Raw genomic sequence first — 15,150 nt, 5'->3', positions numbered from 1 at the left:
TCTTCTTCTTCGTCTTCTTGTTCTTGTTCTTGTTGTTGTTCTTCTTCTTCTTCGTCTTCTTCTTTTTCTTCGTCTTGTTTGTTGTTGTTTCTTCCTCTTCTTCTTCCTGTTCTTCTTCTGCTTCTTCTTGTGCTTGTTCTTCTTCTTCTTCTTCTTCTTATCTTCGTCTCCTTGTTCTTTTCTTTTTTGTTGTTCTTCTTCTGCTTCTCTTTTCTTCTTCTCTTCTTGTTTTTTCTTCTCTTCTTCTTCTTCTGTTCCTTCTTCTTCTTCTTGTTTCTTTCTTCTCTTCATTCTTCTCTTCTTCTTCTTCTTCTTCTTCTTCTTCTTCTTCTTCTTTTTTTTCTTTTTCTTTTCTTTTGTTTTGTCTTCTTCTTCTTTTCTTCTTGTTCCTGTTGTTTGTTTTTTTCTTCTTCTTCTGTCTTCTTTCCTTTTTCTGTCTTCTTCTTCTTCTTCTTTTCCTGTTTTTTTTTTGTTATTTTTTTTTTTAATTTAACATATATATATGCAACTTAAATAAATTAAAAATTGAGAGTTTCAGTCAACAAAAAGCCGTAATTATATTTTACATATTTTATTTAAAAAACGAAAAAAAATTTAAAAATTGTTGCTATATAAAATTAATAACCCTTAATATCCAAGCAAATAGATAAATATCATTTTATCATACAAATTTGACTAAATTGAATCGAATAAATAGAACGCGCCATTAATATTTAGGAAGAACGACATTTGGAGATACATTCGAGTGATATCGAGCGATAAAAATTTTAATTTTCAAATTACATTAATTTCTGCAATTTTACCGATGGATGATAATGAAATTTAGCAACAAAATTGAATGTGATTAGTGAGAACGCCAAATTTTTTTGCTTATTCAATCTCTATTTTTATTTATCTTTTCTAAAAAAACATTTTATTCATTAAAAATTGCATTTTCTTTTTGCTTTAAAGTTCTATTTTATTAATATAAAATCTAGTAATCAATACATATAAAACTATTGTAAATATATAGTAGAATGATTTTTACAGTTGTTATTAGGAGAGAAAAATATTTTAAAGGTTCTAAATATATTGTGGTTGATTTATTATATATTTTTTGTTAGGACTTTTAATGAAAAATGTGAAATTAACATTTAGTAGTTTTTCTTATTTCAACATTTATTTACTAAAAAAATTGTTGAATGTATAAAAAAATAAACTCATTTTATCCATCAAAATTTCTCAAATCTAATAAGTGATCTAATTTTTAATAACTTATAAAATACCTTTCACAAATTCATCAAAGTTTAAAATTGAACCGAAATAATTAAATTATTAAAAAAATTTAATCAAACTTTGATAGCTACTTTAGTAGACCATTTCAAAGTCTGCAACCACTTCGGAAAAGTTTCAAAGTTTCAAAGCAAGTGTCATTTCAAATATACAATATAAATATTATGGGATTGAAAATGAAAGCAATTTTCTTTTTATTATATAATATTTTACATTTTATTCAAGTTAATCGAAAAAGAATATAAAAGAAATATGCAAATGCGATGTGTACTTAAGAGTTTTCAGTTTTCAATATATGCTCCAAACTACAAAAACTAATTGTAAATATCTTAAGATCAGCGTATACGTAGTTGATGCATAAAAACTAACTCTGTGAAAGTACTGAACAAAAATAATAACAAGTACAAAAACTAATTGCTCCAATTTTTTTTTTTTTTTGAAGAATAATTGGAATGTATATAAATAATTTTTTGTGTTTTAGGTTATTACATGTTCTTAATTATTGGCAACTCTTTCTTGAGAAGTTTTGGCTGTGTTTTTCTTTATTTTATATTATTGTCGTTATTTTCTTAAATATGTTTTTGACTTAAATGAATGATGAGTTTGGATTGGAGGCCTAGTAGTGGCCATATTGCCTTTGGAGAATGTTGGTATGATATAGAAGTGTTTATTGATTTGTTTTTTATTTGAGATTTGATTGTGTTGTGCCGAAATGCTGCCGAATTTTTTCCCAAAAATTCAATATGTAGAATAGTACACTTACCTTTATTACAGTAGTCTTTGTATTCAATAAATGAACTTAGTGATTTTACATTTATATATAGTTACCCTTATTATAGAAATAACCTTAGTTACTTATAAGTGTTGTAAATTGAACATTACATTAGGTGCATGTTTTAAGGATGGTTTAGACTAATGCAATTACATGACACGACCCTTTATAAACACATTGTTAATTAGGTAAAAAAAATGCAAAATAATCGAGATTGGATGTACTGGAGGTTCGAGGTCAATGGGATATTAAGACAAGAGTTCCTGCAAGGATTGGAGGCGTTTATACAGTTTGCAGTTGGTAATCCCAGTTTTATGGATGGTAATAAGTTGAGGTGTCCATGTAATCACAAGAAGTGTCGAAATCGAGCCTTCTTAGACATCGATACAGTGAAACTTCATTTGTGCAAACATGGGTTCGTGGAAAATTATTACGAATGGATACATCATGGTGAAGCTCGAGTTGCCAGTGGGTCAGGCCACTCCATTCCGGTAAGTTTAGAAGTTCAGCCTTATCAATTTCTGTATGGTAATCAATGCAATGATATGGTAATCGATGCGAGTAGAGTACAATGTGATTGGGATAATATGGAGGAATCGCCAAACGTAGCAGCACAACAATTGTTTGACATGCTAAGTGCAGCTAACGGTGAACTGTGGCCTGGATGCAAGAATCATTCAGTTTCTGTCTGTTGTTGCCGATTACTACACATGAAAAGTGGAGCACCCATTTTTAGTTAGAAAGGTGTAGGATGATTTTGTGCATTAGCAAAAGAAATGTTGCCTGAAGGCCATTCATGTTGATAATTTTTATCGGACAAAAAATTAGTTCGGGGGTTGGGACTACCGTAGAAAAGATTGATTGCTGTCGTAATAATTGTATGATATTCTGGGGTGTTGACTCGGAATTCAGAGAATGCAAGTTTTGTAATCTTCCAAGATATCAACGGCGGGGTCAAGGGACTGGTAGAGAACAAAAAGAGAAGGCTTTCAAGAAGATGTATTATTTCCCTCTTATTCCTCGCCTTCAAAGGTTATATGCATCTAAGGCGACAACTGAACACATGACATGGCATGCTTTGCATGAATATGAGGATGGTATAATGACTCATCCGTCAGACTCTGAAGCGTGGAAACATTTTGATAACATTCATCCTGTGTTTGCTGCTGAATATGAGAAACGTGAGATTGAGGCTTGTACTGATGGGTTTCAGCCGTTTGGCCAATCAGGACAGCAATATTCATCATGGCCTGTCATTGTGACACCGTATAATCTACCACCGTCAATGTCTATGAAGATGAATATATGTTTTTGTGTGTTATTGTTCTTGGGCCTACTAATCTAAAACATAAAATTGATGTGTTTCTGCAGCCTTTGATTGCTGAACTTAATTATTTATGGGAATATGGGGTTGAAACATTCGATATTTCGACCAATCAGAATTTCATAATGCGAGCTGCTTTGCTTTGGACCATCGGTGATTTTTCAGCTTTTGGAATGTTATCTGGGTGGAGTACGGCTGGCAAATTGGCTTGTCCTCACTGCATGGAAAGCACTAATGCATTTACACTAAGAATGGAGGTAAACAATGTTGGTTTGATTGTCATCGCAAATTCTTACCAGAATCTCACCCTTGGAGGAGAAATCGACAATGCTTTAGAAAGAACACGACTATTGTTGAACCCCCTCCACCTGTGAAGTCTGGAGCACAAATATTATAAGAAATTGAAGATCTGGGGCTTATGAAAGTTACAGAGTTAGGTGCAGATGAGGTAAATACAAGAATTGGCAGGAATAGCGGGTGGAAAAAGCGAAGCATCTTCTGGGATTTGCCATACTGGAGTTCACTTCTTATTCGTCATAACCTTGATGTCATGCACATAGAAAAAAATGTGTTTGAAAATCTGTTCAACACTGTCATGAACATTGAAGGGAAAACCAAGGATAATGCAAAAGCGAGAGCAGACATGAAGGAAATTTGTCGTCGACCAGAACTCGAGCAATCTGTACTTACTGGTAAGTTTCCGAAGGCATGTTATTGTTTAGATAAACCCCAAAGGCAATTATTGTGCAAATGGTTACGATCATTAAGGTTTCCAGATGGCTACTTTTCAAATATGGGTAGATGTGTGGACATGAGGAAGTACAGATTGTTTGGCATGAAAAGCCATGACTGCCATGTTTTCATGCAAAGATTGATCCCTGTGGCATTCTGGGAATTATTACCAGGAAAAATTTAGGAAGCAATGACAGAATTGAGTCTCTTTTTCAAGGAATTGACGATGACTGTTATCCTATGCGATGATATGGACCAATTAGCTCGAGAAATCCCAGTAGTGATGTGCAAGTTGGAGCGAATTTTTCCACCCGGCTTCTTTGATTCTATGGAACATCTGCCGGTTCATTTGCCCTATGAATGTCGTTTAGCAGGACCGGTACGATATCGATGGATGTATCCATTTGAGAGGTGATTCACTAACATCTCATTCTAATGATTACATCATTTTTTTGAACTTATACTTACATATTGGCATTGTACAATCACAGACACCTACAGAAAATTAAAAAGAATGTGCACAATAAGGCAAAGGTCGAGGGATCCATTTGCAATGCATATTTGGTGGAAGAAGCTTCCACATTCTGTTCACACTACTTTGACCAACATGTTTTCACCAAACATCGGAGAGTGCCACGTAACGATGACGGAGGAGATCGCGTTCAATCTGAGTTTGAAGGAAATCTAAAAATTTTCACCTACCCTGGGCGTACGATTGGTAAATAAAAAAAAAGACGATTGACTGATGCAGAGATACAAGCGGCTCAAACCTATATTTTATTGAATTGCGAAGAGATCACACCATATGTACAGTAAGTATAAATAATGTAAACATTCTAAACTTGACGTGGGCCGTTGTTAAATCGTACTTATGCTAATATGGTTCGTTGATAAATAGGAAATATATCAATCTTCTGCAGCTTCAAAATCTCAATTTGACTGATATTGCAGTTGATGCAAAGCTGGACACGGAATTTGCAGATCAAATGGTTCAAATATTATGTAAGTTACTTTCAATGTACACAACGCGGAATGTACATTTATTAAATCTGACTCATGTCATTACTATTTCCCATAGGCTCGAAGCTCAGAAAGCGATATTCGTAACAGATTTATTACGGATCTGGCAAAGGGGCCATTACCGGTTGCTAATGCCTACTCTGGCTACTTTGTAAACGGTTACAAGTTTCACACTGAGGGTTATGGGAGAAGCAGAAAGACAATGAACAGCGGTGTGTGCATAAAGGGATCAAACTACAGTGACGTGTCAAACGATTTTTATGGGAAATTGGTTGAGGTTTTGGAGTTAGAATATCCAGGCCTACCAATGAAGTGCACAATCTTATTCAAATGTGAATGGTTTGATCCTACGCCAAACATTGGCACGAAGGTTCATCCTAAGTATAATCTGGTTGATATTAATCAAAGAAGAAGATATACAAAGTATGAACCTTTTGTTTTGGCAATGCAAGCTGCACAGGTGTACTATGTCCTATATCCATCGTTTAAACGAGATAGATGCGATTGGATGGCAGTGTGTAAAATCAAGGCTAGATCAGTTGTTCATGCACTTGAAACGAAACAATCTTCTTCACTCGCAGTATCAGAGGCATTTCAAGAAGTTAGGGTTGAAACGCAACCGATGCAAGTTGTTGAAGATTTAACAGATAGATTGGATGATGAAAGCCGATCTTATGTTGAAATAGGACCATCAGATGATGAAGAGGAAGAAGATCAAATCATCATGGGTACCTCAGAAGACGAATATGAAGAAGAGGAAGCTGATGAAGAGGAGGAGGAAGCAGATGATATTCAAGACACTTAAAACTTAGAGCAATTTTACTGTTACAAATTGATAAATGTATATGTAATTAATATTATTAATGAAGAATTTCAATGGTATTCACTTTGTTTACTCATATTTACCACATGTTCTACAATTCATATAATTGTATAAATTCATTTTATCTAGGTTCTGATATCTGCAGTACAGATGGCTAGAGGCAGACTGTTTGATTCTGACGCGTCCCGTAGTGGTTCGCGTGGAGGTCATGGCCCTGGACGAGGAGGGTCGATCCCTCGTCCTTCGTCAGGTACGTCTGGGGCTTTGTCATCTGCTCAGCAACCAGTACTGCCGCCATCACATCCTTCTTCAGGTACGTCTGGGGCTTCATCCTCTGCTCAGCGTCCAATACTGCCGCCATCACAGCCTTCTGCTCCTTCCTCTTCTGCTCCTTCCTCTTCTGGACCAGTACAGACTCCACCAGCTGCACAGTCACCTACTGTGCAAGGTAATCATAAATGTCATAACTGTCATTTTAATTATATATTAATTATCTAAAAATTTATAACATTTGTCATTTCTTTCGCAGCTTCATCAGAGCCACGTATCACCCTCAGTTTGGTAGCGGGACAGTAAGTACTTATTCAAATTTTCTACAGGCATATTTTGTAATTATATTTTGTACTTATTCATAACTGTGATGCTTTCGTGTAATTATATTTCACTTCTGTTTTTTTTTTCAGCATATATCTATCTTCTCGAGCAGCGAGGCAAATTTTGAAGATAATCAAGCTACAGCTGCATAAAGAAGGATACACATGGGATGCCGTACCACAAGAGGCGAGAGACTTTTATTGGGAGGAGTTCCAGGTACTCTTTGGTTTAAGTTATATCATCATTCAATGTTTACAATTCAAGATACATCCTTAGTGTTTAAACGCTATATTTCAATTTTTTTGCAGAAACATTTCATATGGGACGAGGCCATTACGGCTATGCTGAAAGTAGCCTGGGAGAAGATATGCACCGATCGATATGCTGACTTCACCTATAGGATGAGAAGAAGCGGTAAGAAGCAGCAGTGCGTGTCTCAGGAGATATGGGAGAGCTGGCAAAAGGCTTGGGAGGATCCTGCATTCAAGAGAAAGCGGGAGATATTTGCACAAAACAGGCACAGTGAGACTGGCGGTGATGGAGCAGGACCTTCGCGACACACAGGCGGATCTATATCTGCTATAGAGACAGCTCGATTATTAGTAAGTGAACTAGTCCCTTTACAAGAAACTGATGTTTAATGAAAGGACACTATATATATTAATATATCATGCATAAAAATTCATTACAGGCTAAAGAATTAGGTCGTGAGCCCACACCGATGGAGGTGTTTACATACACTCACACGAAGGACCACGATCGTAATACCTTTGTCGACAGACGTGCGCTGACCGTCAATGTAAGTAACAATGAATAATATTTACATTTACCCTCTAATCATTGCGAAGATGTACAAAGTTCAATATAATAAAGCTTGCAATTGCATTGATTAATTAATTTTTTGTTTTCATGAGAACTATACTACAGCTCGGGAGCATATTGTTACTTCTTAGACCGATGAATCCGAAGCTGAGTCAAGAATTGACGAGGTAGCGCTTTATCTCGAGGCTGTAGGGGGCGAGAAGAAGAGGAAGGTATACGGCATCGGGTCTCAAGCATCACAGTTTTACACTGGCTCAGCAGTTCACGCTTCTACAGCCAGCGCAGCACCGCAGCCGGAGCACACTGACTCGCACTATGATGAGGATATACGGGCTCAGCTTGCTGATCAGCAGAGACAGATTGCAGAGCTTAAAGCGCATGTGATGCGGCTGTCCGGTGAGCACCGTGCTGGTACTTCTTCCTCTGATCCTGCGCCTGCTACAGACCGACATGTTTCGACGTCTCAGCAGCAGCCACTATCGGCTCCTGATCCCGATGTTGCAGACGATACCTTGGTCACCCCTCCTGGCGCTACATCACATCCAGCAGGTACTCCTCCCGGCGATCCGACATCGGGAGATCCGACATCGGATCCTGCAGATGAGCAGCAGCATATATAGATTTGATTTTGGACATTTTTATTTTTTCATTTGTATTTTCATATTTTAATTTGTTCAGAATAATAAAAATTATATTTTTATACTGTTCTTGAATTGCGTGTGTGATATATATGCATTTATGTCAATTTTCACAGGTGCAGAAAAATTTTGGTTTCAAAATAATATTTAATTTTTTTTTATTTTTTTTTTCCATTTTTGCGACCGATTTGCGACCTCTTTCAAAAAACTGCGACCGATATTCTGCAACCAAATTTGCGGCTGAATTTCCAATTAAACCACGACCAAAAATTGCGACCGATTATTCAATTTTGCGACCGATTGTATCGGTCTCTAATTTGCGACCGATTCTTATTTTTTATTTTGATCTATTAAACATTTGAACTTATAAAATTACACTTATTAAACATCTTAATTTACATAATTATTTTATTGAGCGCTTTAATTTCCAAATTGGTATCAATTAAACACTTATTATATAGTTAAAAAACGTGAAAATTATTGTTTAAAAAGTTATACTAACTTCACATCGAATTAATATTTTGCATATAAAAATAAAAAATCTTAAAAACTATTGCTATTAATATGGAAAATTGTGCAATGTTATTAAAGTTTACAAATTCCAGTCATCATAGACTATTCATAAAATTCAGAGTGCCATAAAATTAAAATTACATACTTGAGGGGTGAATTTATATATATTTAGCCTTTAACTTTCGTATGCCCACACCTGCAATGACAGGACAAAGAAAACAAAATTGTACTACTTGAAATAACGAAAAGGAATTGGATTGAAATATTGTGAAATGCTGAATTTGAATCATTATCTTATTGAACTAAATGATTAAAAAGTGATATCAATAACTTATCGCTGAATGATTAACGAGTAATATATAGTGTGAATTTAAAATTGTTTGGCAATAAGTAACGTAGTTTTTTTTATATTAGATTAAAAAGAATATTTTTCATTTTAACAAAATTTAACTTTTAAGATAAACAATTTATTGATAGCTCGTAGGAACAAGATTATTTTCTATTATTCAAAAGAATAAATTTCATGTCCAATAAATTGTCATTAACCTAAAACAAATAGCCCTAGATCAACAGCTCTCTCATTTTATTCCATGAATTTTTGTGCAAATAAGTTCCAGTAAAATTTTAAGTATCATTTTATGTGTTATTTTAAAAAATTGAAAAAATTATTAATTATTTGTTTGCAACTTTAATTTTATCTCTTGGTACTTTCACTAAAGAAGCGTTAATTATTTAAAAAATTAATAAAAAATAATTTAGACAATTATATATTTTTTCAAACTGAGATGGTTGAATGATTTCTTTAATTCATATCTAATTTGAAACTTTTCACTGTTACCCTTTGTTTAGAATAAATGAATTCCACAAAAATTTATGGAATTCATTTATAAATATAAATTCTCATATAAGGTGTGAGAAAAAATGAAAAATCAAATTCTACGAATTTAATTTTATGGATTTGAATATAACTAAACAAAAAATTTTATAAAAAATATAGAATTTCCAAGTGAATTCCACAAACTTAAATAACCCAAAATTTTATGGGAAAACTATTCATCCCCTAGCCTTATGAATTTATTATACTAAGAATATTTTAGAACATAAAAGTAAATAAATTTTCAATTTTAAATTTATTCTAAACATGAAATATTTATTTTTAAATGAATTTTATATTTAAAATTTATTTGTACTTGTTAGATGATAAACCAAGTTAGCAATCAAAAAGGAAAAAGAACACCAATGTCAGTTAGAGGAAATTAGTTTGTTGCAACCAATTGTACAGTTAAGCAAATTAGTTGGCAGTAGCTTGTAATTTTTGTGATATATAACTGTAAATAAACATCAGTGTAATTATTCTTTTTGGTTCATTTATACACATAATCAAATTCAGTTTCTTCTTTTTTCTGAAACTTCATATGGTATTAGAGCTCTTTCTCTGATTTACTTCCGCTTCCTTTGATTTTCTTTCTCTTTCTTGCTTGCCAAACATAATCTGGTTAACCATTTTCAGAATTTTCTTGATTAATCTTTGATTTCTCTACAAATTAAGAGATTTCCTTTGTCAATTTAATTTCGTTTGACTGATTCACTCGATGACGACTCCAACTTTGCATCCAACACAAGATCCAATGCATCACTTTTATCTCCATCCAAATGAGAATTGAGCTCTTGTTCTGGTTTTACCGGTTTTGACAGGAGCAAATTATCATACTTGGTCTCGCACTATAAAGATGGCGCTTCTTTCCAAGAACAAATCGAAGTTCTTTGATGGAACTCTTATAATACCAGCTATAGGAGACCTGCTTTATCCTGTTTGGGAACGATGCAAAACTATGGTACTCTCTTGGCTCATTCATTCTTTATCGCCTTCACTTACAAAAAGTGTCTTGTGGTTAGACAAAGCTGTTGAGATTTGGAATGATCTCAAAGAAAGATTTTCACAGGGAGATATTGTTAGAATTTTTGACTTACAAGAGGAGATTTATGCTCTTAAACAAGGAGAGAAGTCAGTTGCTGAATATTTCACTAAACTGAAAATCTTATGGGATGAACTTCCTAATTTTAGAGCTCTACCTGTTTGTATACGTCAGAATCCTTGTACTTGTGGAATTGTGAACAAAATTAAGCAATATCAAGAGAATGATCATATTATTAGATTTCTTAAAGGCTTGAATGATTAATTTAATACAGTTAAATCACAGATTTTGTTACTTGATCCTCTTCCAGTAATAAATAAGGTTTTTTCTCTAGTTCTGCAACAAGAAAGATTACTATGGCTCTCTTCATAGTATCCATAACTCAACTTTATCAGAAGCCAAAGCATTTGTAAACAAGAGATTTTTTATTGATGCTAAAAGCTTCCCTAAGACAAAACAACCTTTTCAAAGGTTTAATTACAAATGATCTACTGCTGATAATAGGTTTGGCACCTACTATGGGCAATCTAGACACACAATTGATACCTGTTACAAGAAGCAAGAAGCACAGGTTTCCACCTGGTTATGGCTCTAAACAGAAGCTTCATACAGTCTCTGCAAATAATGTTATTAATACTGTAGATTTCTCCTCTGCATCTCGAGACAATGGTTATTCAGTGAATCTTGCAAATCAGGAAGCCTTGAGATTGAGCACAAATGTGGCATTGACCTTAGACCAGTATAGCCATTTGCTTAACTTGCTGCAAACAATTCGTGTGGAGAGTCCTGGCCTTACCAACCTAGTAGTAGCACCTAATTTTCCAACAGTAGATCTAACTAAATCAGTAATTTACAATAGAGAACATATCAGATAATCATTACCAAACGGAGTGTTAATGTGATAAGAAGGAACACATTTATACATACCTACATAATTGTCGAGCCCTTTCTTTCTCTTCTATACAAACAAATTTCTTTATTTTATTCTTCCTTTTTCTCTTCCTAGATTAACTTTTCATCCTAACTAATATGATATTCTCTTTCCCCCTTTTTATTTATTTTGTTTGTTTGTCATGGAGGAGGCAAAACAAGTGGCACCAATATTTTTACCAAAAGGGCAATATTGCCCATTTTGGATTTCATATCTTCAATTGTTTTTGGCTGATATTTTCATTATTTCAATTTCTTTTGTATTTTTATATTTTAATTGAATTTCCTTTAATAGAATTTAGCTTTATTCATATTAAAGGTCTTGGAATTTGATTATTTAATTATTTAGGGTGTAATTGTACACATCATCACACGCTCGTGGAGCACAATTTTTTGTGAATATGATAAGGTATGAGATTATTATAAAAAATAAAATTTAAGATGATATAGAACCACTTTGAAAGTTGAGGAGATAATAAGATTTTTTTGGTAAAAATTTCAGGGTGAATATACGTTTTTTTGGTCTTCAATCACATCATCCGTTGACTATATATCACGTATTAAAATATTTGCTTACCACTTATTTAGTTTTTAATGATTATAATAAAGTTTGATATTTTCTTCACGAAAGAAAAAACAGATTTTTAACATTTTTAAACGATTATCAATATAATTTTTATTAGTTCTTCTTTTGCTGTGAAAAGAATTTTCAACCTAACCGATCTGGTAATCCGAAAATTGCATTATATTTTTTCTACACAGAACAAAAATAAAATTATATACTAAATTGAATAGAATTAAATTGATTCAATTTAATTAATTTGGTTCGATTTTGCAAAAATTTAGTTTATTTCTATAATTGAGCAAAAAAATCAGAAATTAAAACGACTAAAAAATGTAATTAAACTAATCGAAGTGAATAATTATTATTGATTTGATTTTTAACCAATTTATTATTGATTTTTAACTAAGACAGTGATTAAAGTTGAAGCTGCATTTAAATGTTTCAATCTCCAATTCAATTCATATTAAAGTATTTATAATAAATTTAAAGAAGAGAACTATAACATATATTATTATTCCGAATATATAGCTTCTAATGAATAAAAAATGTAAAAGAAATAAGAATTCAATGTGAAAACACTAAATTTTGAGGACTATAAATTTTTTAATGAAAATTTTAATTATTTAGCCATCTTCAGTATGTCTTTATGTGCTTGTCTTCTTCTTATATTAATTTTCAAAATTCTTGACAGTTTACCAACTCTTGACAATTTTTTTTTTATGATTAAAATCTTTATGTTATATTGAGTGTTACTGATCCTTTCTTCATGATTGACTAGGTATATGTTTAACTCTTTTTAAATGATAGAACAAAGCTTGAAGACTTCATTATGTGTAATACAAAAACTAAAAATGACTCATTTAATAATGACAAAGAATTATCCTCAAAAAAATATAATAACAAAGAATATATATAAAGCCCGAAAAGAGAAATTTCAAGACACTCTCTTTATTTAATATTGTATTTTCTTTCAAAATTCTGAAAATTTCCTTCATTTTTTACGATTTGATTTGATTATTTTTAAAATTAATATTATATTATATTATATATAATATTTTTAGGCTCGAGTAAAAGCTCCAGTTGAATTAATATTTTATATATATATATATATATATAAAAGCTCGATAAGGCCACACGAGCTTTCGACTTGAATATCATTAACCTCAAGCTTAGTTCGATTGTTAAATGAGAATGCTCAAGCTCGATTCAAGCCGAACTTTTTCGAATTTTTTTCAAGCCAAGCTCGAATAGCTCACGAGCTGGTTTGGCTCATTTACACCCCGTTATTAATTGTGTGGACGTGATATATTAAGAACAACTTAATTTATGGTTTGGCTTTGTGTTAGAATTCTATGGAGTTTGTGACAATTTTTATGTTGAATTGACGTATGTTTGGTTTATGGATGGGCCTATAGACCCAGTCTAGATAGGTGAATTTCATAATTTATTTTGTAACAAATATTATATCATCCTTACATATTAAATTAGATATTTTTTTTATTGAATTCTTTTTTTTTTTTTTTTTTTATGTTATATAGTAGTGTGTTGAATGCTTTGGAGATACGAATTCTGAGATGGATGTGTGGTCACGTAAGGTACACAAAATCATAAATGATTACATTAGACAAGTATCAGAAATTAGATATAAAATGAGAGGATAGATGGTACAATCATGTAGACCCCACATATGTTTCATTTCATAAATATAATACTTTGATAGAAAAGGTGCCATAAAGTAGGGGTATGCAAATGGGTGGTTTGATTTCAAACCGAATTAAATGAAATTGTAAAAATTAAAAATTAAAAATTGAAAATAGTTTTTACTTGAAACCGAAGTAAGTTTGTAAATTAAATAAAAAAGGATTTGATTTTACTTAAAAAAATAAGTGTTTTATAATAACCGATTCAAAGACTGAAAAATAATTTCTTCTCATTTGTCATCTATTTGTAAATAAGACTTACAAAATTTCTTTAAGCAATATCTTCAAGGTTGTTGCGTGTAGATACCCTGATCTTTGTTATATCCTGGGAGGATTATTGCTATGACTTTGCAATAATTAAGTGGGGGGTAATTAAGTCCTAGCCTAATATATCAAAATATTCTGATAACTTGAACTTTGTAAATTTTCACAAGTTCACCGTATTTTGATATTTTTGTTAATTTTACTTTAATTCGACTTTTTGTAGCAATAATATCCTCAATTGTAATTAAAAATAAAATTACAGATGCAAAAAGTATTTTTATCTTTTTTAAATTATCATGAGACACTTATAAAATTTTAAAAAATTTCCATCGGTCTATCCAATTAATGTTGCATAAATTAAAATTTATTTTTTAAATAAATGTGCTAATTAAAAATTTAATAACATAAATTTATATTACTTGCCACGTGGCATAAAAATTAATTTAATAAAAGTATAATTTTTTCAATTACATATTTAATTTTCATATTACCTATATTTTCAAGATGAAAAATCCTAATGGCTGCAATTTTTTGGATTGATAATATAGTTATATTAGTGTTCATTTAATAAAAAAATAACTTGTTAATTGTTTTAATTGCACATCTCTCAAATACTATACTTATAAATTTATAAGTGTGTTACTCCCTAAATTTGATTATAATTTGATATCCAAAAGGCATTTAAACCGTACTTTTATTATTAATTTAAAAGAATGATAAAAAGTATTTTTTTTATTTGTAAATTGCAATTCCATCCTTAATTGTAGTTGAGAGTATTATTGCTGCAAAAAAGTCAAAATTAGGATAAAATATACATAAAGGTCAAAATAAGATGAAATTGAAAAATAAACAAAGTTCCAAATATTCTGATACATTAAGCCTTAATAAATCCTTAAAAGAAAGTGATTATTCATGCCTCAAAGCTTTCTTTCAATCACCCACTCCTCTAAAAGACAATCTCAACATGCAATATTCACTAATATAAACCAATTATCATCAGAAATACAATAATTAGCAATTAAGCAAAACTTAGAAAACCAAATCCAGAACAAGGTTGAACTTTATTAGATCACTTTCAGATTCATAATATATGAAACTGAACTTCACATCACAACCATTTATTTGATTCTCCAATTGCATTTCGGAAACACAAAGCAATTGATTAATGCTTAAACAGCCACAGGATTGACTAAAAAGGTAGCCAGAATATCCTTCAGAGAAGTGTTGGAGTGGGTATAGCTATCTTCATCCTTGTACACAACATC

General features: G+C 31.9%; 1 protein-coding gene across 1 annotated transcript; it reads left to right on the top strand.

Moving 5' to 3' along the window:
• Positions 1-10,240: 10,240 nt before the first annotated feature.
• LOC149492144 (uncharacterized) lies at positions 10,241-10,690 on the top strand. The gene has a single exon (XM_089716850.1). It carries the CDS (start codon positions 10,241-10,243, stop codon positions 10,688-10,690), a length of 450 nt encoding a protein of 149 aa, XP_089572976.1.
• The last annotated feature ends 4,460 nt before the right edge of the window (positions 10,691-15,150 follow it).

The sequence above is a fragment of the Jatropha curcas genome, unplaced genomic scaffold (genome assembly GCF_041381405.1).
Source record: "Jatropha curcas cultivar XTBG-Jc1 unplaced genomic scaffold, XTBG_Jcur_1.0 HiC_scaffold_99_pilon, whole genome shotgun sequence".
Lineage (NCBI taxonomy): Eukaryota > Viridiplantae > Streptophyta > Magnoliopsida > Malpighiales > Euphorbiaceae > Jatropha > Jatropha curcas.
The sequence above is the reverse complement of the archived record's forward strand: the minus strand, read 5'-3'. Positions and strand labels throughout refer to the sequence as shown.